A 26,724-nucleotide genomic window follows, 5' to 3' on the forward strand; every position below is an offset into this window, starting at 1 on the left:
TGGCCTGTTGAGTTCCTCCAGCATTTTGTGTGTGTTGCTTTGGGTTTCCAGAATCTGTAGAATCTCATGTTTATTCATTCCTATTCCTCCTACTTTATCATGCTTTTACATCAGATTGGTCACAGCAGTTAATTTGACAACTCATATACAATGAGAAATGCAAATTTATACAAGAGACAACAGATATAGGTTCTCACTTTGTTAATGGTTCCAGTCAATGGGCGTGTGATTAAGGTGTTTCCGCTGTAGAGATTGCGCTGTGGACTCACCTAGCCAATCAACTATGGAGGGAACAATTCACTATAGAAGGAATCCCTAGTTCATAAAAATACCCCTCAGCAAATTTAATAAGTTACCTCCAACAATTAAAGCTAAAAAGATGAGTAGTCTACTTAAAATTTGATTCTTTCATAACACCTGTGATCTTAATACAGAATTCTGCAGGCACTGCCCATGATCAATTCCTCTTGTAAGAATCCCAAAAAATGTTTTTCCTATGATAGCTTTTCTGCCAACTAAGTTGACAGCCAGCAAAGACACTATAACTTAATTAGAAACCCCATTTTGCGTTTTCCAAGAGCAAAGAAAAAAAACCTGAAGGTACTGGGATTTGGAGCAAGACAAAATACAAAATGCTGGAGGAACTCACCGAACTAGGTAACATCTCAAATAGTTGACATTACAGATCACGAGTCTACATTAGGACTGCATAGGCCAGTGTGGGGAAGGATGAGGCAGGAGTTAGCAAGTGAAAGGTGTGGAGTTGATGCGTAGGTGGAATCAGATGGGGAGGGGAGAGTGGAGATATTGGAAGAGGTGATTAGTGGAGGCAAAAAGATGCAGCTTATGGGATCTAGTGAGAAAGGAAATGAGAAAACTGGAAAGGTGGGCAATGGGAACAGTGGGGAGAGGGAATAGGGAAAATAGTGAGTCAAGTGTGGTGTGGGTGACAGGCAGATGGAACCAGAGAGGGAGGCAAACTTCCAACCTCCCTTTCCACTCCTCTAGATAAACCTCCCGGAGACCTTATCCCACCATGATGAGACATGGCCTTATCCACACCCACACAGATTCACCCTGGTCTTGGGGCATGGAAAATCACATTGCTTCAACCGGGCAGGAAAAAGTTTACAGCAGAAACTTGCTCTTAAACTGTCTCTTGCTCCCCACTTCCACAGATAGTCCTCGCAAAGAGTACAATGGACATCATGCGCTTTCAGGCCACTCAGATAAAATCACCCCAGAAGCCACTGACCTTGCAGGTGCAGTTTTTGCACTTTTCAACCCAGGATTCCATGCTGCGGTGCACCTCTCTGTTCACCCGACAGGTCTTCTCACAGTAGCAGCTCTCCAGCTCATTCAGTCGGGCCTCAGCATAGTTTAACTGCAATAGTATGATTAGCAGTGAGATTATATAAAATCAATGTCAAATGAAAGCCTGTGTCACTGATCCATGCCACCGTGTACTCCAAGTAAGTCTCTTCGCATTCAAATTATCCAAAGGTGACCCACCCCATTATTCCTTCCTCCATAATATACATTACAAAACAAGCTAATTCTCTTGCGTCAATCTGTTTTCTCTCAGTCTTTCTATTCTTCACCAATCTACAGCCCTTAATCTGGAATTCCCTTTGTAGCTCCCAAATAGGGTTCCAACGTATTGAAGAACCCCAACTAAATCTACAAAAAAAAATATCCAGGTCCTTTTTATCCTTCTTAACCTGTCAACACTCTTTTTGACATAGTTACCCTCACCAAGCTCATCCAATGCCTTTCAGATTCAGACCTACTTATCACATGAACTTCAAAACACACAATTAACTGTATCGTTTGTGCCAACAACCAACTTACCCAAGGAGGTGCTGGGGGCAGTGCACAAGTGTCACTACACGTTCTGGCACCAGCATAGCTCACCATGCTCGGCAGAACATAACATTAGTATCATCTATGTGGCTCACTATATTTTGTTTGTCTGACAAATCTCCTGTGTAGCGTCTTGAGTCTTTGTTTCTACATTACCATCACTGCATAAATGGCCGTAAAATGCTTTGCCGTGGTCAAAGCAAATTCTATACCTCAAACAGCTATTTCAACCATAATCTTCAAGTTCTTGCTTCTGAATTACTTGGATTTATTGGTGGTCATATTTATAGCTTCTTGCTTTGATACGTATATAAGCATTTTTATGCAAGTTAATAATAAAATATCTTGGCGTTCTGTTCATTTTAGTGAAGTCAGCTTCCAGAAATTATATTATCTGATGTCTTTCCCCACATACCCTGTCCCATAAGATTCAATAAGGCTAATAGATTCTTCACACCACAGGGGGCAAGGTATTTGGACCAGGCATCAGCAATTAAAGAGGAAAGCTTGTATTAAAACTGGAGTTGCAGAAGGCTGATGGATGATAGTCTCTAATACTTCTTCCCTTTGTATAATCATCACGATAAACTGCATTGAAGCAATTTGGAAATCTGATTAAAGAAAATAAAGACAAAATTGCTGGAAATAAATAAAATTAATGCTTCAGGTCCATGACATTTCAATTCTAAGGTTCCAGATTTGCATCTGCTAAGTCTACAAACATTAATGGTAAAATTCTGCTTTCTCCAAATTACACACAATCATTTAGCTACCTTCGGAAGCAAGGAAAGAACAAGAGATTAATTAATTTTATAGCTCCTTCAACTGCAGGCAAAGACACAATAGGGTGGGCCTAACTTCCTTCTGGTCTAAACTCCAAATCCACATGTAAAGAACAAATTTAGCCACTTCCCATCAGTTAGGAAATCAAAAAAAAACAAATGAAATTGGCACTGCTCTTTTTACACATCTCCATCTGAATGCAAATGAAATTAAAGATTAGGCAATTTGAAAAGTGAATTAAAAACAAAATTGCTGGAAACTCAGTAACTCAGCTGGCAACTGTAGAAGAAATCTCAGTTAAAACTTGATGTCCATGACCCTTCATCAGAACAAGTTCTTGACAAGGCAGGTTAGCTGTGACTCTTATCACAGTCAGTGTCTGAATTACTGGGTGCTTCCAGCATTTTGTTTTTATTTTCCACATCTGCTGGGTTTTTTTTGATTTTTTTTAATATATATATATATAAGAACTGCAAAAGGAAATTTCTGGATACTGTTGGCATGTTCTACATCAGAGGAAATCAGAAATGCAATTGAAAGCAATCTCTGCAATATAAAAATGATAAAGAGAAAAAAGATGCAATGCTAACCTGTGACAGGATGCCACACAAAACAAAAGCTTTTCACTGTATCTTGGTACATGTGACAAAAATTAACCCATATGTGTCACATTCGTGGCCGATGTAAATGTATGAGGTTCACTTGTAGATTTGAGAACTCTTAACATTAAATAAAAAAATGAAAAACTGAAAAATGTAAAAAAGTAAAACTGAAGTTGCTTCAAAACTCCATGTGCAGATAGTCAAGTTATAGTCACAACTGGCTGCAAGATTCAATTATGCTTGTTGCATTCAATTTGCAACATTGCCAATGCACTTATTATTTCAAATACTGATGATGGAAATACAAAACAAATGTGTGAAGTTCTCAACTGGTCAAGTAGTCTTCATGGGGAAAGAAACAGTCAGTATGACATCTTCCATCAGAAGTAGAAAAGTACAAAAAGGATGTTAAATGGGGAGAAGAGGGAACATCAGTGAGATGGTGTATAATAAAGTTATCATTGATAAGAATTACTTTAGAAAATAATAATCAGATGCAGAAATGAAGAAAAAAAATAAAACAAGAAATGCCACGAGCGATGTGGAGACAGAAAAGAAAACAAATGGAGTGTTAATTGAAATTTTTTATTTCAATGATTGAGTTCAGAGGTATGCAGTGTGACCAGACTGAAGACCAGGTGCAGTGCTTTAAGCTTATATTGGAGAAACCTTGAGGATCAGAGACAGAGGTGAGAGTGGGAAAGGTGCAGAGTATTAAAATGTGACAGGTAACTGGAAGCTCCTTGTAGCCTGCATGGAGGTGTTCCAAATGCTATCACCCAATGTAAAGACAATGATATTGTGAACACTGAATGTAATAGATTGGAAGAACATTGCAAGGGAATTCACCTGTAAGTACTGTTTGGACACTGAGATCACAGGAAGAGACAAGGTAAATGGACATGTGTTGTACCATGTTATATAGGAAAATACCAGGAGAGAGAGTCATTGGTAGAAATGGAGTGGCTTAAAGAGGCATGGAATGAACAGTGCAGTTGCCCGTTGCTTGATTTCTCTTTCCTATTACCACTGCTCTTGGTCTCCAACATTTGGTTAGGATATGTTGCAGTCCTTAGACCCCAATATTGAATTTAACCATCTCAGGTAGTCATATTTTTAATCCCTTCCCTCTCTCTCTCTCTCCACACTTGTGCCCATGTTTCAATTCTTCTTTTTCTCCCTCCTGTCTCCAACCGCTGATTCTTCAAGTAATAGTTTTTTGACAGCTTTAATCTATGACCTGTAATAAACATTCTCAATCTCACACTTCCTTTGCAACTTGGTTTCAGTTTGTCAGATGAAAGACCTTAATCCAAAGCACACTATGTTTCTCTCTCCACAATTGCGACCGACTTCTGAAGCATTTCCAATTAGTAGTTTCAGTTTCTGCATTTTTTTCCTCTTCAATTCCTGGCAGTTTTTAAAACTCAGTTTTTATTTCTCCACAGGTACTACTGGACTTTCTTGGAGTGCTCTTTCATTTAAAACTTTCAGTATCTTCCGAATTCTAACTTTGAATTCCAGCAGGTTTTATTTTCCTCTCCTCTGATCTCCTTCTATCTACAGTGCCTTCAAGTAGATTAGGCACCACTTAAAGCCCTTGCTGAATCAGTAAGAATTTGTGTCATGCATCTATTCCTTATCGTCACCCTACCAGAGACCTTCCATATTCTCTCCATCTTCACCCTTTTCTGCAAGATAAAACATTATTTTCCACACTTTTCCAATTCTATACAGAGTTCATAATCACTGAAACATTAGCTCTGACCCTCTTCACAGATGCTGCCTGACCTGCTGAGCATTTCTAACATTTTCTATTTTTAGATTTTAAACCAAGGTAATTTATATCCAATGGAATATTTATGAACCACATAAAAAAATAATTATTTTTTTTTGCTGCTGTCAATTCCTCAGTTAATTCTCCTTTGTTTCATTCATTAAAAAACATAAGCAAGCACAAAATGAATATCTTACTTCAGGCATGAAATATATGCTCACCCCAGAGGATCAGAGGCCTAATTGAAGCAGCAGTATCTCATGACTGTACAATCACTATTCCATCCTTCACCTTCCATAAACATCAGCTCATGGAACTCAGGAGAAGAGTTAAGTTCATCAATGATTAATTCAGTGGTATAGAGTAACAAATGTCTAGCCCACATGCACTGCAGTGGCTCTTAACCACTATAAAATGACCTAATTATTTAATATCACAATATCTACCTTGAGACAATTCATGTGAAACTTCAGCCCCAGCTGGTAGCCCATCTTAGTATTCTGCACTCGGCTTTGAACGATGTACCACTCAGGCAACGGAAGTGAACTTTGGCAGCAAGAATTCAAGAGCCCTACAACCCAGGATAAACTTTCGGGAAGGTTAGAATTAAGTCTTGGAATTGCAATACACACCTTTGGGGTTCTGACATTTTTCTGTCATTCATTCCTTGGGATCTTTCTTCTGGTTTATGGATGTTTGCGAAGAGTAAGAATCTCAGGCCGTATACATTCTCTGGTACTGAATCAGTAATACCTTCAGCACTAAGGCCGCAGAAGATAGATAGATAGATAGATACTTTATTCATCCCCATGGGGAAATTCAACATTTTTTCCAATGTCCCATACACTTGTTGTAGCAAAACTAATTACATACAATACTTAACTCAGTAAAAATATGATATGCATCTAAATCACTCTCTCAATAGGGTCACTCTTCATCATCTTTCTCAAAAACAATTGGGGCTGGAACCTAACACATTGTTACTACTCAACAGGAAAACAAAACAATTGCCCCATCCTGTCAGGGCACAGCCAGGTTCCCATGCACCTTAATGTCAATAATTAATATGATTCTCAACTCATTATTGCATTATATATTGAGATACTAAAATCCTTCCACATTTTTGCATCTTTTTAGTTCTCTATAAACTATCATCATTGGTATTCTCCTTCCAAGATGGCAGTGTGACGCAGTTTGCAGCGGCCTCTCCGAAGTTGATATCTGTGAGTTGTTAAGCGGGGTGCCATGCACAATCCTAATCTGATGAGAAATGGACGTGGGAGCACGGAGGAACATCTGGAAATCTCCAGGAAGGCCTTCTTCATTGCTGCTGCTGTTGTGAGGTCCGGGTCTCTGCTGAGAAGAACAGGCCCCCCAGTCCTCGGGGTCGTATTGCCAATAGCTGTTGGCGGGGTCGTCGTAGTGTGCTCGGCAGAGGATGGTGCTCGGAGAGGCTGTGCCGGAGGGGATGATCGGAGGCTCGACGGACTCGAAGTCCACTGTGGTTGGGGCGCTTTCACTGTGTGCAGCATCTGCGAGGCTGGGTCCAGCGGCGCTCTCATTGTGTGCTGCGTCTACGAGGCTGAGTCGGGCGGCGCCGTGGAAGTCCATAGCGGGGGTATTCCCTTCTGCCACCTGCGTGGAATGACGAGTCTATTGGGACCCTGAGGACTTGTGGAAACTGTGTGGTGGTTTCTTTCGAACTTATAGTCTTTTAGCATCTTTGGACTATTTTTACTGTGCCCATGGTCTGATTTTTATCAATTATGCTATTGTCTGCACTGTTGTAACTCTATGTTAACTATAACTATATGTAACTATGTGGTTTTGTGTAGGTCTTGTAGCTTTAGATTTTGGTTTGTTGGGTGGTAGAGTTGGTCTTCTGACTTGGTGTGTCTGGGTAGTCTTGTTTTGTCTGGTGGATTTGAAGCTCCTTTCCGGGGAACGCGCTAAGTTGGGAGCACGATATTAATACACAGCAGCCTCTCCGGACTCTGGATTTGGGGATTGCCAAACGTTATGTGGATTTTCTGGAGTAGTCTGTTTTGTTGTGTGCTTTTGTGATATCATTCTGGAGGAACGTTGTCTAATTTTTAACTGCATTGCATTTGTAGTTTCTAAATGGCAATAAACTGAAATTCAATTCTAATTTTAATTCAATTCAATATTATGAAAGAGTGTCTTGGAGGTTTCAAGATGCATAAAGATGGATCCCAATTAGATGTATCATAGGATGCTATGGAAAGGAAGGCCAGAAATTCTAGGGACTCTAGCAGAGATTTTCTTTGTACTTTCCTTAGCCAAGGGCAAGATCCCTGAAGAGTGGAACATGGCTAATGTTCTACCTTTACATAAGAAGGGCAGCCAGGGAACAACAGGCTGAGGGGAAGGCTGATAGAAGTATGTAAAATTATGAGATGTATAGACAGGAAAGGCTTTTTTTTTAATCTCTAGGGTGGGAATATCAAGTGCTCAAGGGCATTGGACTAAGATGAGAGGAAGAAAAGCTGAAGAAGATTTATGAGATTATGGTGAGCTGCAGATGCCTGGAAAACACTGCCAGGGGAATTAGTAGGAGTAGATATGATAGCAATGGTTTAACAAGTATTTTGAGGGGCACCTTGAAAAACACAGGAATGGAGGGAGATAGACCACATGCAGGCAGATGTGATTAGATTTCATTGGCATCACAGTCAGTAAAGACATTAACATAAACCAGTGTGAAGTGCTGCAATTTAGGAAATTAAACCAGATCACCTCATGCACAGTACATGACAAGAGGGTGACGTAGAACAGAGCAACCAAGTACATAGGTCCGCAGAAGTGTCAAAATAGTGAAGATGGGACACCGAGTACAAGAGTTGGAGCATCATGCTACGTTTGTCTAGGATGTTGATAAGACGTTACCTGGAATATTGTGTGCAGTTCTGGAAAGCATACTATAGGAAGGAGATTAAGCTAGAGAGCACGCAGAAAAGGTTTACAGGAATTCTACTGGAGCAGAAGGGCTTAGGTTTAAAGGACAGACTGGACAGGCCGTGATGTTTTCCCTGGAGTGAGGAAGGCCGAGGGATGACCTTATGGTGGTTTATAAAATCATGAGTGGGGTAGATCAAGTGGATGGTCATAGTGATTTTCCCAGGGAAACAGAATCTGAAATTACCGAAGGTTTATGTTGAGAGGGTAAAGATTTATAGTGGACCTGAGGGGTTCATTTTTCTACACAGCAGGTATGGTATAAGCTACCAGAAGAAACGCTACATATGAATACAATTACAATATTCCAAAGAAATTTGGAGAAGGTTATGGATAGAAATTTTTTTTAAATGATCTGGGCCGAACACAGGCAAATAGGAATAGCACAGGATATTAATATGTATATTGAATTGGGCCAAACAGTTGTTGTCACATGTACCAAGGGGCAGTGAAAAGCTAGTCCTGCATACTGGTCATACAGGTCAAACCATTACACAGTGAATTGAGATATTACACGGTAAAAGAAAATGTTCAACAAAAGTGCAGTGCATGTAAACAACAAAGTGCAAGACTGAGAGGTAAAGAGTACATTTTATCATACTAGAGAACAACAGTCTTAGAACAATGGGGTAGAGCCTGGTGGTAGGTGGTTTCAGGCCTTTTGTATCTTCTGCCCAATGAGAGAAGGTAGAAGAGAGAATGTCCTGGTTTTTTTAGGTTATGCTGTTGCTTTACTGAGGCAGTGAGAAGAGTCCATGGTGGGGAGGCTGGTTTCCATGATGTGCTGAGCATTGTCCACAACATTCTGCAGTTCCATAGAGTAGGTAGAGCAGTTGCCATACAAAGCTATGATGCATCCAGTAGGTGCATTCTATGATGCATCACTAAAATTTTAAGTTTTATGGGGACATAACAAGTATCTTTAGCATCCTGAGGAAGTAGAGGTGCCTTGTTAAGCTTTCTTGGTCATGGTGTCAGTGTGGCTATACCATGACAGGCCATTGGTAATATTCACTTCTAGGATCTTGAAATTCTCAACCCTCTCATCTTCAGCACTGTTGAATACTTTTGTCTTCTGTGTTTATCCACTTGAACTACAGCCTTTCCATTACCTCACCTTTGGCTATCATACATTCAACAACATACAGGATATTTCTCAATAAACACTGAGAAACCTTCCACATTGCTTGAAACATTCCCCCCCCCCCCCCCAATTGTCCCTCCTGGCATCACCATTAGTTCACATTCTTTATTTTTCCTGCTGCCCTTTCAAGAACCTTAGAAATTTTAAACACCAGAAGAGTCTTTGAAAATGGAAGCTCCAATTGAAAACTGATTTTTTTTTTCTCTTAAATTCATCTATGGGAAAAATAAATGCTCGGGAGTATTGAAAGATATGTATGCATCGAAAATAAAGGTATCTGCTTCATTTCTGTGGATGTGTTCCAATATGTAAGTAATTATTTAAAAATTCCAAGATAAAATTTATTACCAAAACTCATTGCACCTCATCTTGGAGAGAAATTCTCAGCATATTATGCAGTGTTAAAAAAACATTGAAGCAATCCTGAGAAGGCTGGAATTAAATCATAGCCCTGAAGTCACTCTGAAGTTGGTTTATTTTTGTGCATTATAGAAACAATTTTATTTGGCTCTCTGTTCCTTCTCTCCCCTGCATCTACCTGTAGCTACTGCACTAGAAATAAGTAATAAATCTAATTCTACAATGATCTAAACATTTATTTTCTCATAAATCATGCACTAAAATGGCTTTACTTGACCCTTGCAATTTTGTGTTGATGCTGTTAACAAAAGATTTTCATGTAGGCACTTCACACAGAAAACTGTGCTCTTAGGAAAAGCTGGTTCTAATATTTGTTTGTGATTGTTGCACGTTAAGTGCAAGTAACTTGAGGAGTCCCTGCACTTGCTAAGATCTACTAGTACTTGTAGGATTATCCCTACACAGTCAAGAAGGGCTGAGAAGTTATTATGCACCATCAGAAGCATTAACAGCAGGGTCAGCCAACTGATCTCACACAATGTTCACCAACATCAAGCTCAAGTTCAGGAGGAAGAGGTGGATACATGCACTGAGGTGCTGCCTGCACACTACAGCAGAGGTCGATACCAAAGATCAAAGTCCAAAGGTCAATCAGAAATTCAGAAGTCAAGGCCCGATGGCCTAAGATTAAGGTCTAAAGATTGGAGGCCCGGAGTCCTGTCCAGGAAGTGGAGGATTGTTGTGTTTGTGGATGGTTGAGTGGGTGGAAAAGGGCTTGTTTTGCTGTTGTTATTTTGTTGATTGTTATGTTCTGTTCTATTCTGCTGAGTATTGTGGACAGGCTACACCAGCAATTAAAAGTGTTGAGACACTTGTGGGCTGCCCCTCGTACATCCTTAGGTGTGATAGTTGTTAACACAAACGGGGCATTTCACAGTATGTTTCAAAGTACCTGTGAGAGTAAAATATGAATCTGAATCAAAGAGCAGTCGGAGCTGGCATCCAGAAAGACCGTTGCCTGCAGACATGCACAGGGGAAGTGATACCAGTGTTACAGTAAATCCACTGATCTGACAGAAACTGTCATGATCAGTGGAAACAACATCCAATCTCATCCATCAACTGTTGCGTGAGTAGACTTGCATTTCTCCAACACCGTTCTAGTATTTGGATAAACCTTTCTTAAAGGTTATACACTTACAGTTATTGAACTGTTGCATTAGGGTATAGAATTGTTATTTTTCTTAAAATTTAACTTTCCTATGCTTGTTTGCAATTTTATATAATCACCTACAGTATATACATGTAATTGTTCACTGAACTTTCCAGTAGTTATTTCTATATTTTTGTAGAAGCTATTTAATTTTCCGTAACAGGAGCCACACCACTTCAATCTGGGTTTTTATGGGCTAATTATCATCATTCAAATTTTTGGTTCTCTCTAGTCCGAGACAACCATGACTACTTTTTCTTTATCATATTCTGTTGTTCATGTAACATTTAGTAAAACCGCTGCCAATAAGCTTATGCCTCATTCTTGATTTCTGAAGAACCTTTGGATCACAAAATCATCAGCTTCCAGAGACAACGTAACCATGATAGAAAGCAGGCACTAATGGACCGACCATGGACGATGGATGTGTAGTATTGTACAGTTTTGGTCTTAACCGGCTGTACAAAAAGTATTTCCCGTTGATTTGTTTCCTGCCAGTTTTCAAAAGGGAAACTGAGAAGGCTAGTAACAAAGGAAAGGCAATGTTGAAATGATGCCACTTAAGGATTTAGCTTAGTTATAGCCTCTTGTGTGTGGTAGTGGTTGCCAGGACGTCAACATTTAACACTCAATCTTTATGAGTGTAGAGGGAGGGGAAGAGTTATTCTCAACACACGCTGCACAGCTTGTTTTGAGAGCTGCTCAAACATAGGGAATGAGCAAAAATCAGGGAAAAGCAAAAATATTCCCAAACAAGGACATTGCAAAACCGTGAGTCTACCGTACAGAGACAGGATTGCTGAGGTGACAACTGCCTTTCAAGGAGCTGCGATGGTGGCTTCTACTTATTAAGAAAAAGAAACATTCACAATTTGCTGCCATTCAGCTGGAAAACAGCACCGATTGCAGATCAGTTCAGAATACAGTGCAAGTTAGCATTGCTCATGAGTGTAGCAGGGCACTTTACATTGAACAAGAATGGTCTTTTCAGTGTCTGTGGACCTGCAATCCTTCGGGCAAGTAGACTTGAAGACGGCAGACCAAGTTCACAAATACTCTGAGCTCTCACTCTGGTAATGACAACCTTGCAGCCACAGTAAATTATTGCCCATTTCAAGAGATTTTATGATCAGTGGTGATCCTCAACTTATTACTGTTGGGGGAGTAGGCAAAAATAAAAACAGTTAAATGTTAAAGGTAAAATGGTGAGAATCCTAACGAAACCACCATGATTTTTGCTCATTTCCCCATGTTTGAGCAATCCTCAAAACAATCTCTGCACATGTCCTGAGAGTAACTGTTCCCCTCCCCTCTATGCTCATAGAGATTGCAACCTGTGATTTCAGGTCTAACCACTGGCAATGCGTTTCACCGAGTATGCTCTGAAGTAGGCTGCTCAAGTGTTACAAGGTTTGCCCTAAGGCCTTCTGTCAATGCGTGCCTCCTTCCTCCTCAGGAGGCATACTCTGTTGGATGGATTCAGGGAATGCTTTGTAACCCAGGGTCACTTGGGCTGCCCACTTCAGAAAACTCCCTCCCTCTCTCCTCACACTCTGCCTGCCACTGTGCCGTTGCTCCAGATTGTGTTAGCTTACAGCCGCAAGCCCTGTAGTGCCCTTCAGGACATTCTGACAGCAGATTCATATCCTGGAGCGCTCTGCACTCAGCTCAAAGCCAGCTCATGGCTGCAGTCACAACTACGAGCTCTGACACAACCAGGTCCGAAGTAAATAAGGAAAGATTGCTCTTGGGGAGAAGGTTGATTAGGTTTTTAGCATTTCTCCTATCATTGCACTCATATAAATGTTTGGTGTCTTTATAAAGGTCTCTGGTAATTGCTGTGTGACGTTACTCAGACTTACAGGATTCTGCACAAATTAGTTGGTCTTTGGGTGCACTTAGTGCATTTGCAGTTCTGCCTAACAACATGCACGGCAGAGTAAACTGATGTAACAGTAAGGGAGTGGAGGACCCATGGGTGAAAGGCATGTTAGCCTAAGATATTCAGAAATCAAATGCCCTATCTAAACCTCAAAAGCATAATATAAAATAGGAATATAATATTCCAGGGAGAAGCAACTAGATTTTCCAACACTCTGGTTAGCAAGGTACCTGCAAAGGACAATTCAATGTTTAAAGCTGCTTGCCCCAATTCAGGAACAGTTATTACCAACAGGCTCTAGAACCAAGGAGGATAACTTCACTCAACTTCACTTGCTCCATCATTGAAATGTCCCCCAACCTATGGACTTGCTTTCAAAGACTCATCATCTCATATTCTCAGTATTTATTGCATTTTTTCTTTTTGTATTTGCACAGCTTTTTGCCTTTTGCACACAGATTGAACACCCAAGTTAATGCAGCCTTTCATTGATTCTATTATGGTTATTATTCTATTATGGATTATTGAGTATGTCCACAAGAAAATGATTCTCAGTGTAGTATATGGTGACATTTACAGCATGTACTTGGATAATAAATGTACTTGGGACTTTAAAGGAGCTCTGGACTAGAACATAGCCCTGATTTGGCACCCAAGAAATCACAAATATTGTGTGTTTTAAGTCAGCCTTTTTTTTTTAAGCTTAGCTTCCATAAATTCTGCTCAAAATGTCCATTTTATAATTATGCATTGCGGACTGCAAAAATTCTTTGTGTCCAGCATAATCTTAGTTAGGAATCTTTCATGCTAATGAATGTAAAGTTGCAGGGAGGGAAATTACCAAAAATCCATACTTACAATGATTTGTTTTAATATTGAATATTTTTGGCAAAATGTCGCATTGGTTCAAAGACATTAGATCAAGATTGAACTGCATCTTGATCTCAATTCCAGAAAAGGTTAAAAAGCCACCATTTAATATGTTTCAATATGCTGACATCATCTTCCAAACTGAAATGAAAATGAGGTTTGGTTATCAATGTAATCTGAAAAGCTTTACTGTGCAACTTGGATTGGTTTGAATATATTTTTCAAAGAAAAATGATAACACACCTCCAAGGAAAAATGAAGGACAATTAAATATATCAAGCTTTCCATCTATCATTCTTGTCAAATTCAATTTATCCATTTGTGGTTGGAGTAAGAAAAGGGGGTTCCAATGAACAATCAGCTTTCTTTGTATTTGAAGACTACCTACATGAAGTAGAAAAATCACTGATCAAAGGTGGATATTCAAGATTAAAAGATACTATAGAACTATCAAAAGCAAAACATTTGGTCTAGCAAGAGATTCCAGGAGAGAGGGGTAGCAGGAGGGAGATAATGTTCTTTAAAGCAGGAGAAATATTCAGACAGCATGAACTGCCAGAAGGCTGTTAGCACTATTCAGGGTCAGATGTGTTCCTACTACCTGCAGCCCAATTCCTGCTTGTGGAATGGTCACAGCAGTGAGGACATTGGGAGTCACAGCTGTGGGAATCTGGTGAGAAGTGAATTCGGGCAATAAGTCCTACATAGCCAACCGACTCATTCTTTAATGGTGTTAGATTCGCAAGCTGAGCAGTTGCCGTGAATAAACCTATCATAAGTTTAGGAGAACAAAATATTTACCTCATTTAAAAATAAAATTGTTCACCATGTTTACAATGCTCTAGTCATCCAGCTAAATCAGAAATCTATGTTGACCATGAAAGTAATCCTAAATTCTTGTTGTGCATCCTAGAGTTTGGGGAATACAGAGTAACACACACACAAAATGCTGGAGGAACTCAGCAGGTCAGGCATCTCTGGAGAGGAATAAACAGTCGACATTTCGGACCAGACCCTTCATCAGGACTGGAAAGGAAGGGGGAAGAAGCCAGAATAAAATGGTGGAGGGAGTGGGGAGGAGTACAATCTAGCAGGTGATAGGTGAAGCCAGGTGAGGGGAGAAGGTAAGATGTCAGAGAGAGAGGGGATGAAGTGAGAAGCTGTGAGACGAAAGATGGAAAAGATAAAGGGCTATAAATAGGAAGGAATCTGATGAGGAAAGTACAGTAACCATGGGTGAAAGGGAGGAGGGAGGGCACCAGAAAGAGGAGTTTAGGAGTTGGAGAATGCATCTGTGAATCCATTTATCAAATGGCTATTTGAAAGATTAAAGCAAAGCCAGGTGTTTTAAAGTTAAAAATACCATAAACCAGCATTCTGGTAAACTCACTTTGGTCGTCATTTTCGCAAGCAGTTCCTGCAGATCCATAATGCCTTGCACCAGGTTAAGGAAGTCGCTGCATGTCGGACATGCTCCAAAATAGCAAGAGTAAAGAAAGGACAAAAACGTAAGAATTGAGGCACAGACTATATAAGGTACAACACTGATGACACTAATGCCAATTATTTCAAAGCATCCATTTTACTTAGGTTTCCATAGCAACTGCAAGAAACCACATTCTGCTATGCAATGCCTCCAAAACAATAAGTAACATTGGCATGCACAATATAACATTACACTCTTGCAATTTAGATGGGCATGATTTTCACAGCAATGACAAAACAAGACTCCAGTTGTCACCATGGAATTTGTAGCAAACCTGTTTGAAAGCAGACATTCCGTGAATTTGTATTCCTGCATCATCTCCATTCACTCCCCTGGTGCAAGTTGTCAACAGAATTTTATTTAAATGTTGTTGATTTATTCTCAAGCTGTATTCTGTTTTCATGCCACTGAAAGGATACATTTCTGAAAGGTTTATAGCTCTACACAGAGTTTCTATAAAAAATTAGGTTTTTTGAAGTGGTTAAATTTACACAGCCTTGGTTATCAGATCTAAGGACATAGGCACAGAAGGAACAGAAGCAGGATGAGGCCATACGGTCCCTCAATCCTGCAGCTTCAGTAAGATCACATCTGATCCGATCTCGTCCTTGGCTTTGTTCTCCTCTGTTCCTTTCACCTTCCACATAGACAATAAATCTACCCACCCTTGAATACATGCTCGAAGTTTTCGGACGGACTCAGAGTTGGCTGTGGTCGGGTGCTTCCAGGGGCCTGTATCGGCAAGGTTGCGGCGCTGGAGGGTCATGGCAGGAAGAGTTTTTCTTCCTTCTACCGTCTGCGTGAGATGATGGGCTGTCGGGACTTTGAGACTTTTTACCGTGCCATGGTCTGCTCTTTATCAGATTACGGTATTGCTTTGCACTGTTGGAACTATAGGCTATAATTATGTGGTTTTTGTCAGTTAGTCTTTTATCAATTATGGTATTGTCTGCACTGTTGCAACTAAATGTTAACTATAACTATGTGGTTTTGTGAAGGTTTTTGGTTTGTTGGGTGGTAGTGCTGGTCTCTTGACTTGGTGTGTCTGGGTAGTCTTGTTTTGTCTGATGGGATTGGAGCGCCTTTCCGGGGAACGTGCTAAGATGGTTGTGCGATACTGATACGCAGCAGCCTCTCCGGACTCTGGATTGGGGATTACCAACGTTATGTGGTTTTTCTTGTGTGGTCTGTTTTGTCATGTGCTTTTTTGTGATATAATTCTGGAGAACGTTGTCTCATTTTTTAACTGCATTGTATTTGTGGTTTCTAAATGACAATAAACTGAATCTGAATCTGACTTATTCTGTATCAGCAGTTTTCAGCGTAGGGATTCCAAAAAAAAAATTCACCAGCTTCAGAGAAGAATTCCCTCCATGACGCACTTATACAGTGTCCTCTCGATATGAAAATATGCCCCAAGTTTTAAGTACCTGCTCTCCAAATGGAAGCACAGCTTATCAGCAACCAACCTTTCAAATTACTTTAGAATGTTATACGTTTTCACTTTGATTACCTACCACCCTTCTAAACTGAAATGAGCCAGAGTCACCCTCATCAACTTTTCCTTATTCAACTAACACATCAGTTCAGAAATCAACCTACTGAATTTTAACTGAGCTGTATCCAATGCAAGCTTTCCTCCCCCGAGACAAGACAGCCAAAACTTGTGCAGTCATCTTTTCTCTATCACCTGAGTAAATGCCTTCTGGAAAATTAAATGTACCATATCTACTGATTCTTCTTTATTCAGTAAACTCATTATATTCCCATGAACTTCTAAGTTTTTCAAGCATGATTTCACTCTTAGAATACCATGTTAACTCTGCTTGACTGTAATTATTGTTTTTAATGTAAGTTCTGCCACTGCTTATCTAATAATGACTTACCATTTCTTCAAAATGATTTATACTGATGACTAGTTCAACTGGATCACTATTTCCTGCTTTTTGCTTCCCTCTTCTTGAATAAGATAGTTAAATTTGCAGTTTCCCTATCTGCCAGGATCTTTCCAGAATCTAGGGAATGTGGGAAGACCAGGAATAAGGGGATCTTGTAACTTCCAATCTTATCAAGCACCTCTTTTCTCATCAGTGACAGTTTTAGGTACTACCCCCCACCTCACCCCACCCCCCTCCAGCTTTTTCTACGATTGTTGGGCTGCTTTTAGTTTCTTCTATCATGAAGATAAACTGCATACTGTATAACAAATTTGTACAAAGTCTGTTCCTTTCCTCATTCCCATTTAATCATTCCCCAGTCTAATCCTTTAAGGGCTCATCATCTAAATGTGACATTCATTTTTATTTATTTGTGGAACTGCTCACCATCTGTTTTTGCACTCTTGTTAGCTTCTGATCATAACCCATTTTCCTTCTCCAAAACAGGACAAAGACTAATGACAAACAAGAGAAAATCTGCAGATGCTGGAAATCCGAGCAACACACACAAAATGCTGGAGGAACTCAGCAGGCCGGGCAGCACCTATGGAAAAAAGTACAGTTCATGTTTTGGGTCGAGATGTTGACTGTACTTTTTTCCATAGATGCTGTCTGGCCTGCTGAGTTCCTCCAGCAGTTTGTGTGTGTTGTAAAGACTAATGACTCATTTTCATTAATTGATCAACACCTATAATGATCAGTGACTGTTGCTGCAAATACTTCAATAATATGGAATATTTTAAGTTTACTTTAAAATGTAGTTGTTCGGCATAGCATGCTATAATTAGAGAAAATCAGCTTTTGTGAGCATTTAAGTACAATATACTCTCAGTGATCACAATATTGGGCACAGGAGGTACCTAATAAAGTGGCCAATGATTGCATGTTCTAAATTTGGCATGTTGTGCATTCAGAGATGCTCTTCTGCACTCCACTGTTGTAATGCTTAGTTATTGAGTTACTGTCGCCTTCCTGTTAGTTTGAACCAGTCTGGCCATTCTCCTCTGACCTTTCTCATTAACAAGGTATTTCGCCCACAGAACTGCCACTCACGTGATTTTTTTCCCACCATTCTCTGTAAACTCTGGAGGCTGTTGTGCGTGAAAAACCCAGCAGATTAGCAGTTCTGGTAATACTCAAACCATCCCATCCAGCACCAACAATCATGCCACAGTCAAAGTCACCTAGATCACGTTTCTTTCCACCACTCTGACATTCCGTCTGAACAAAAACTGAACCTTTTGACCATGTCTGCATGCTTTTATGCATTGAATTGCTGCCACATGATTATTGGATTAGGTATTTGCAATAACGAGTGTACAAGTGTACCTAATAAAGCGGCCACTGAGTGTAGCTCTTGAAACAAGAACAGACAAGATGTGGAGTAGAGGTTCACAAAAGTCTCATAAGTGGGTACAGCCAGTAAGTAGGAAAGCTAATCTTTTTTTTTTTGTGGATGGTGAATGAAAAGTAGTCAGACTGTGCTTAAATTAGTGAGAGCATTGATGGAATATTGGTCTTATTTAAGAAAAAAATGCAAATGCCTTCAAAGCTATTTAAGGAAGTGTAAAAGATTATCATCTAGCATATACTGTACAATATATAAACACAAGAGATTTTGCAGATGTGGAAATCCAGAGCAACACACACAAAATTCTGTAAGAGCTCAGCAGGTCAGGTAGCATCTATGGAAATGAATGAACAGTTGACATCTCGGGCCCAGACCTTGCTTCAAGACTGGAAAGAGAGGGGGAAGACAAAAGAATAAAAAGTTAAGGGGAGGGGAAAGAGGACTAGCTAGAAGGTGATAGATGAAGGCAGGTGGGTGGAAAATGTAAAGAGAATTTGATAGGAAAGGAGAGTGGACCATGGGAAACAGGAAAGAATGAGGGACATTGGGGGAGATGATAGGCAGCTGAGAAGAGGCAAGAGGACAAAGTAGGGAATAGAAGAGGGAAGGGGGAGAAAAAATAAATTGCTGAAAGGAGAAATGAATGTTCATATCATCCGGTTCCCTAGACAGAACATGTGGTGTTGCCCCTCCACCCTGAATCTGACAAGTTGGACATTGGGAATATGTTTACCTCATGGGAGAATCTACAACCTGGGTTCACAGATGAAGTCTTTTATTACTTTAGAGTACTGCAAATCTTTGGAACTCTTCCTCAAATGGTGATGGAAACAGAATTATTGAATACTCTTAAAGTAAAAGAAAAAATATTCTTGGTGAGTGAAAAGTGACAGTGACCAGACTGTGCAACAGTTTCTTCCCCCAAGCCATCAGACTCCTCAATACCCAGAATCTAGACTGACATCTACATCATTTATTATTATATTCAAATTTTTCATTTAATGTGCCTATTGTCTTGTTTATTAATAATTTATTTATTAATTAATTATTGTGCTGCCCTGCACTGTTCTGTGCACTTTATGTAGTCCAGTGTAGGTCTGTAGTCTAGTGTAGTTGTTTTACATAATCTAGTGTAGCTTTGAGTTGTCTCACATAGTCTAGTGTAGTTTTGTGTTGTTTCATGTAGCACCATGGTCCTGGAGGAACATTGTTTCGTTTTTACTGTGCACAGGTTTCCCCCGCAATCCGAAGGTAGAGCGTTCCTATTAAACGGTTTGTAAACTGAAATGTCATAAAGCGAAGAAGCAATTACCATTAATTTATATGGGAAAAATCTTTGAGTATTGTTACGTACCCGTGACACGTGACAGTGGTACCCTTGTCACTTGACTGGGGTGGAAGCTATACTGGACTTGAGGTAATGGTCTTGTGATGGTGGAGTGATGTCATTTTCCCGCCAGTAGAGATCATGTGACAGGTGTTTTTTTTTAAACAGGGTATAAGAGGAGGACCCCTCCCTGTGAGGAGGGGCAGTTCGTGGCTGGATTTGCCATGTTGACTTCATGCCACTGCGTGATTTAATGTTATGACGCAGTTTAGTTGAAAGATGAAGTTTTATCTAATGCCTAAAGTTTAAAAGGTCATTGCCAGCAGTTTCTCTACAATACTGCTAGTTGAGAATTAGTGGAGATTGAAGATCGGAGTTCAGGAGTTAAAGATCGAGGTGAATCGATTTCGACGGTGAAACAGGCTCGACCTTGTTTGATCCTCATTCGGAAGGATTTCGTTGACTGTCCTCATGTTAATCCCTGTGAAATACCAGAAAGGATTGAGAATGGTGTTGTGAAGGAAAGGTCAGTGCCTTTAAGTCGTTTCGTTTCGTAAGTTCTTCGTGGGAAAAAGTTCGATCTTGGGAACTGAAACAACACGACGTGAAAGAGAATATAAATCGTCTTAAAAAGTCAATCCCTTAAATGGACTGTGAGCATTTTGAACTTTTGGCAATACTACGTTGAAGAACTGTTTTTTTTAAACATCGCTTTAAGGACTGTAAGCTTCATTGCTTTATGAACTGTTTAAGCTGCCGCACAGCAGCTGATTTCCAGTTACGTTAGTGTTTTGTTTACTTTTGGGGGGGTTTGTTTCCAGTGTTTAATAAACGTGTTATTTGTTATGAAAACCCCTGCCTACCTCATATATTTATTGTTGCTTGAATCCGTAACAGTATTCCCAGACCCAAAAAAATAACCTACCAAATAACACATAAAACCTAAAATAACACTAACATATAGTAAAAGCAGGAATGATATGATAAATATACACCCTATATAAAGTAGAAATATTGTATGTACGGTGTAGTTTCACTTATCAAAATCGGGAAGACAGCGAGCCAAAGTCGATTTGGAGGAAAAGAAATCGGCAGGTACACACATAAGTACACATGTGCATACGCACGTACACGCATGCGCAAACAACTGCCCACAAGAAGGTTTCACGGTCTTTGTAGTCTTTCTCGGGGTAAACACACATATAAAGCGGGCGTCTCTTTTTCGTAAAAGCGAAAATCCTCTTTGGTTAGTGAATGTAGGTCTTTCATAACAGCGAGTTGTCGTAAAGCGAACGTTCGAAAAACGGGGGACACCTGTACCGTACCAGCATTTTATGGTTGAAACGATAATGAACGACAACTTGATTTGACTTGAAATGGGAATACAGAAATTACACCAACCATGAACTTCTTAAATGCCACGGTGAAATTAGAGGACCAGTAGCCTACTTTTACTGTTCATTTCCACGTTCATATCAGAATTAATAACCACACCTTTCCTAATCTGAACAAGAATTCAAAAGTAGCATGAACCTTTCTCTGGAGTTTCAAAACATTCCTTGGCATTCACCAAGATTCTGAAGATCACCAAAATACTCCGGAGGCCAGGGGCCAGTACACCCCATCTTCACATCACTATTGTAACATGAAGTATGTGTTTACTTGTCGGCTGAAAGCAGCTGCTGCTGTGCCGGTCATCGACTGGCCCACTCAAAGGATGCAGCAGCTCTTTCCCATTGGTTGTCTTGTGTGCCACGGCAGCAGAGTCCAGTTTCTGGTGCCACAGGGGCTTCTGTTCGTCTCTGGACACTCATCTTCACACTGGGTCACGACCAGTGTTGCAGAACCATTGGGAAAGTATGCTGCAAATATAGGAGGGTCCATGCACAATCTTAGCTAAGTATCTGGTTGTTGAATGTTTAGTTTTGTAGTTCTGTAACTTGGGGAAACTTAATGAGGTACTTGTTGAGTTTGAAGTGCTACTGAATGTTTAATATCGGAATTTGTTTAACTTTGGGTGGCTTACATGTTCGGTCAAGTGTTTTATTGTTTGTCTGTAAATAAATGATTAATATGCTTATTTGCAATCAGTGTCTTCTGTCTCATTGACCAAACCCGTGAACCTGTTTCCTTGTAACAATTATCGAGCACTTCAATCTAAAAACAGGTCCCATGGTGCTCAAGACAAAAGGGGTCATTAGCCCATTAGCCCCAACCCCATCCACTGTCCTATCATAATTCCCATAGAGAAGGTGTAGTTCTTTATCAGGCTGGGCTTGTAGATCTGTCAACTAGAGCACCTCATTGCTTCCATTTCAACGCAAGGTGAAATTATATAAAGAAGTTCAGATGTGGTATATTATAGGAACAGGACCTTGGCCCACCATGCTAATCATTTATGCGACTCCTGTTCTCCAACACTTCAGAATCAGGTTTACTATCATAGACTTGTATGATGTGAAATAAGTTGTTTTGTGACAGCAACACTTAACCCACTCTCCCCTCCTACCCCTCCTCACAGCCCCCCACCCTGCTCTCATGACTACACCCCTCCCACACCTGAAACCACCACAGTGGGCTTCACAGCTGAACAGGTGAGAAGACAGCTGAAACGTCTCCACCCAAGCAAGGCTGCAGGCCCGGATGGTGTCAGCCCCAGAGTGCTCAAAGCCTGTGACCCCCAGCTATGTGGAGTACTTAACCATGTCTTCATCCTGAGCCTGAGTCTCCAGAGGATTCCTGTGCTGTGGAGTACGTCCTGCCTCGTTCCTGTACCGAAGACGCCGCACCCCAGTGGCTCCAATGACTACAGACCAGTGGCATTGACCTCCCACATCATGAAGACCCTGGAGAGACTTGTTCTAGGGCAGCTCCGGCCTATGGTCAGGCCACACTTAGACTCCCTCCAGTTCGCCTATCAGCCCTGACTAGGATTTGAGGATACCATCGTCTACCTGCTGAACCGTGTTTACGCCCACCTGGACAAGCCGGCGAGCACTGTGAGGGTCATGTTTTTTGACTTCTCCAGTGCGTTCAACACCATCCGCCCTGCTCTGCTGGGTGAGAAGCTGACAGTGATGCAGGTGGATGCTTCCCTGGTGTCATGGATTATTGATTACCTGACTGACAGACCACAGTACGTGCGCTTACAACACTGTGTGTCAGACAGAGTGGTCAGCAGCACTGGGGCTCCACAGGGGACTGTCCTGTCTCCCTTTCTCTTCACCAACTACACCTCGGACTTCAACTACTGCACAGAGTCTTGCCATCTTCAGAAGTTTTCTGATGACTCAGCCATAGTTGGATGCATCAGCAAGGGAGATGGGGCGGAGTACAGGGCTACGGTGGGAAACTTTGTCACATGGTGTGAGCAGAATCATCTGCAGCTTAATGTGAAAAAGACTAAGGAGCTGGTGGTGGACCTGAGGAGGGCTAAGGCACCGGTGACCCCTGTTTCCATCCAAGGGGTCAATGTAGACATGGTGGAGGAGTACAAATACCTGGGGATACGAATTGACAATAAACTGGACTGGTCAAAGAACACTGAGGCTGTCTACAAGAAGGGTCAGAGCCGTCTCTATTTCCTGAGGAGTCTGAGGTCCTTTAATATCTGCCAGACGATGCTGAGGATGTTCTACGAGGCTGTGTTGGCCAGTGCTATCATGTTTGCTGTTGTGTACTGGGGCAGCAGGTTGAGGGTAGCAGACAGCAACAGGATCAACAAACTCATTCGTAAGGCCAGTGATGTTGTAGGGGTGGAACTGGACTCTCTGACGGTGGTGTCTGAAAAGAGGATGCTGTCTAAGTTGCATGCCATCTTGGACAATGTCTCCCATCCACTCCATAATGTACTGGTTAGGCACAGGAGTACATTCAGCCAGAGACTCAGCCCACCGAGATGCAACACTGAGTGTCATAGGAAGTCATTCCTACCTGTGGCCATCAAACTTTACAACTCCTCCCTCGGAGTGTCAGACACCCTGAGCCAATAGGCTGGTCCTGGACTTATTTCCACTTGGCATGATTAACTTATTATTTAATTATTTATGGTTTTATATTGCTATATTTCTAAACTATTCTTGGTTGGTGCGGCTGTAACGAAACACAATTTCCCTCGGTATCAATAAAGCATGTCTATCTATCTAGTACAAAGAAATAAAATTATGTCAAACAGTGCAAGGTAAAGGGAAAAAAAAACAAGACACTTGGCTCATAATCTGAGTCATGCCAACTCAAATTCTCATCTAGGTGGTCCTTAAGCTAGAGAGTCATTGCTTTGCTCCACACTAATGGACAAGTGGTCAACGGATCGCAATAAGGCTCCATTCCCACCCACTGTTCATAACCCAAACTGCTCGTAAATCCGAAATGGAGAAAAACTGTGTTTGGGGGAGTGAGCAGATAGAGGAAGAGCAGCCTGCAGCTGGACTCACTGTCAGTGAGTGAACGACTGAGTCTATACAGTGCTCCCTGCTCTACTCAGGATCAGCCCAGCCTCGGTGATCACGGAAAGGGAAAGAGGTGGAGAGCTGGGAAAAGAAGGTGCATAGAAATAACTTGTTTTCACAGCAGCTGGCAAATCTATCCCCAAGCATCCCACCAATCTCCCAAACACTCATTTGTATGTATGGGCTGTCTCCAAAACCCAATGTCCGTGCCCTCAGAAGGAGATATAACAGACATTGCGAACACCAACTGCTGGATTAATTCAGATGAGAAAAGATTATGCAAGTCAGTGCTTTGATGATGAATGAGCTTAAATGAATCTCACTATTTCCAATTCACTTCCTTCTGATTTGTTATTGCTGCAAAGCTGAATAAGAACAAAGTATTGGAAGAAAGATGTCTATCCACATGTCTCCATTTCAAAACAAACACCATTTTAAACTGGCAATATCTCAAGGTAAAGAAATCAACTCACTGGAAAGAGATGGACAATGAACTTCCCTTCCTGTATATCTTAGCAATTATTAATATTTAAAATTGAGAATCATGAAATCTTAATTTTGATTCCCCTGTTTAAAAATTCATGTTTGCATTTGTACTCCTGACATAAAACGAGATATGCAGCAGAGGACATAATTTTGCAGCTCACAATGTTTTTGCACTTGTATTAACAAGGTGTTTCTGCACTGAAATATGTCAACTCTTTCTATCTCCTATGAGCAGTTTTCAGGTTTGGGGAAAACCCCATTGTTAATGGGAAATGTGGTGTCAAGAAATAGCTCATTAACAAGAAAAGGTACTCAAGATTTGACAGCTACAGACCTGTTAAGTATATTAGAGCCATTTATGTGTCAATGCAAGAATCACTCATTACTTTAAAAATGGCTGATGCTGAGAATTAATACTGCACCCTCCAAATAAGGCAGCCTTCTTTCATTTGCCATCACAGTATCAAATTCTTCTCCAACCATCAAATTAACTAAATTAAACACTCCAAATTTATTTGATTTTCACTGGTCATCAGTCTAACACAGAGAATCCCTTCTTCTTCTTCTTCGGCTGTCCATCGATTTTCGATGATGACTGATGCCTGGGCAAGGTTGTATGGAAGACCGGCATCTGCCCATGCTGCAAAGTCTCCCCTCTCCACGCCACCGATGTTGTCCAAGGGCATTAGGACCCATAAAGCTTGGCATGAGTGTCGTCACAGAGCAATGTGTGGTTAAGTGCCTTGCTCAAGGACACAACACGCTGCCTCAGCTGAGGCTCGAACAAGCAACCTTCAGATCACTAGACTGATGCTTTAATCACTTGGCCACACGCCACACTACAGAGAATCCCAGAGGTGGTAAGAAGAGAAAGTTTTACAGATGGGAATAACCAGCGGTGATGCAATTAAGTTAACAGAAGTTGAAGGGTCATGGTCATCTCTAGCACCAGGGTACGTAGTATTGCAATAGGCTGACAAATCCCTCACCACCCCTTTACATGAGTTAGCCAACCCTGAATGAGCAATTACAAAACAGGAAGAAAAGGCTCCAAGAATTTCAAAATACTCAAATGTTATTTCTCTGAGGATCATCATCTTGTCACAGTAGGAAGGTTTGTGAGTTTCTGAGATCCCAGGAATGACGCTGTCTGGAGCTTAGCTCCAGGTAGAGTTACTCATAGTGGTAAGGTAAAGGGGGGGGGGGGGGTTTGCAGACATAGAAAGATCCAACCAAGATCTCACTGGTGGAAGATGATGACACATCACATGGCAGTGAAAGGCAGAGGAAGGCTGCAGCAATGAAGGATCCCCAGTTGTCTTGCATTCCATGCCACTAGATTCTCACCTGTCAAGGCCTGTGCCCATGCACCAGCCTCCCTGCATTAAGCAAAGTCATGCAAAGGCGTTCTCCATTAATGGAATAACATCATCCCTTGGAAGAACATCATACTCGAGTGATTGCACAACTCAATGTTAAGAGAGCAAGAATGGAAAAGACGAGGCCAAAGTGTTTGTAAACATCATGAATTATAATTAGTATAGCAATGACTTCCTTTCAGTGTCATACCTTCTGCCACCTGGAAAATTAAATTATATACTTTGCTGACTTGCACATATTTTAAATTTGCTGGGTCAAAATCCTGGAACATCCCCCTTAATATTACCACGAGTGTCTCGGCACTGCACAGCCTACAGTCAACCTCGTCAGAAACAAACACCATCTGTTAACACATCTTCCTCCACAAATCAATGTTTGCAACTAGAAGCAGAACTATAGTAAATAAATAATTATATTGAATTATGTCAAAACTGACAATTTCATTGAAATTTATGTAAAGAGTCTCATGGATAATTTTCATGTTTATTTCTAAGAATTCTCTAAAAACAAAAAAGATTCATTTTTTATTTGATAAAATGACATCTGCACTGATATCTCATATATGAATATGAGTTCCAATCTTCAAAGAAAGGCACCAAAATTGATAGAACATTAACATTTAAATTGAAAATGTTGACCATGTTTGTATTCAAGTGCAAAGCAAATCATTTTCATGGCTCAGATGTTTTCATCAATAGCTATGATAAGACTTCCTTCGCTAGGTGTTTGAGGAAAGTTCACTGCACCACTTCTTAACATCTCAAGTGACAGCCAAACTGACAGCATTGGTTAAAAACCATTATGGAAAGGCAAGTTATTCTATAAATGCTGTGTGACTG

The 26,724-nt window shown here is 40.8% G+C and overlaps 1 protein-coding gene across 6 annotated transcripts in view; it reads right to left on the reverse strand.

Moving 5' to 3' along the window:
* Positions 1–26,724, reverse strand: part of LOC140729684 (protein kinase C-binding protein NELL1-like) — a 915,540-nt gene that overhangs the window by 722,392 nt on the left and 166,424 nt on the right. For 4 of the 6 annotated variants that reach the window (XM_073049746.1, XM_073049743.1, XM_073049742.1 and 1 more), the window contains exons 7-8: positions 14,861–14,945; positions 1,256–1,384 (exon numbers count right to left, since the gene is read on the reverse strand). In XM_073049746.1, coding sequence (XP_072905847.1) covers positions 1,256–1,384; positions 14,861–14,945 — 214 coding nt within the window. The remainder of the gene's footprint in view (positions 1–1,255; positions 1,385–14,860; positions 14,946–26,724) is intronic. The other 2 variants (XM_073049744.1, XM_073049741.1) reach the window with 1 other exon arrangement.

Source organism: Hemitrygon akajei, chromosome 6, assembly GCF_048418815.1.
Source record: "Hemitrygon akajei chromosome 6, sHemAka1.3, whole genome shotgun sequence".
NCBI classification, from domain to species: Eukaryota; Metazoa; Chordata; class Chondrichthyes; order Myliobatiformes; family Dasyatidae; genus Hemitrygon; species Hemitrygon akajei.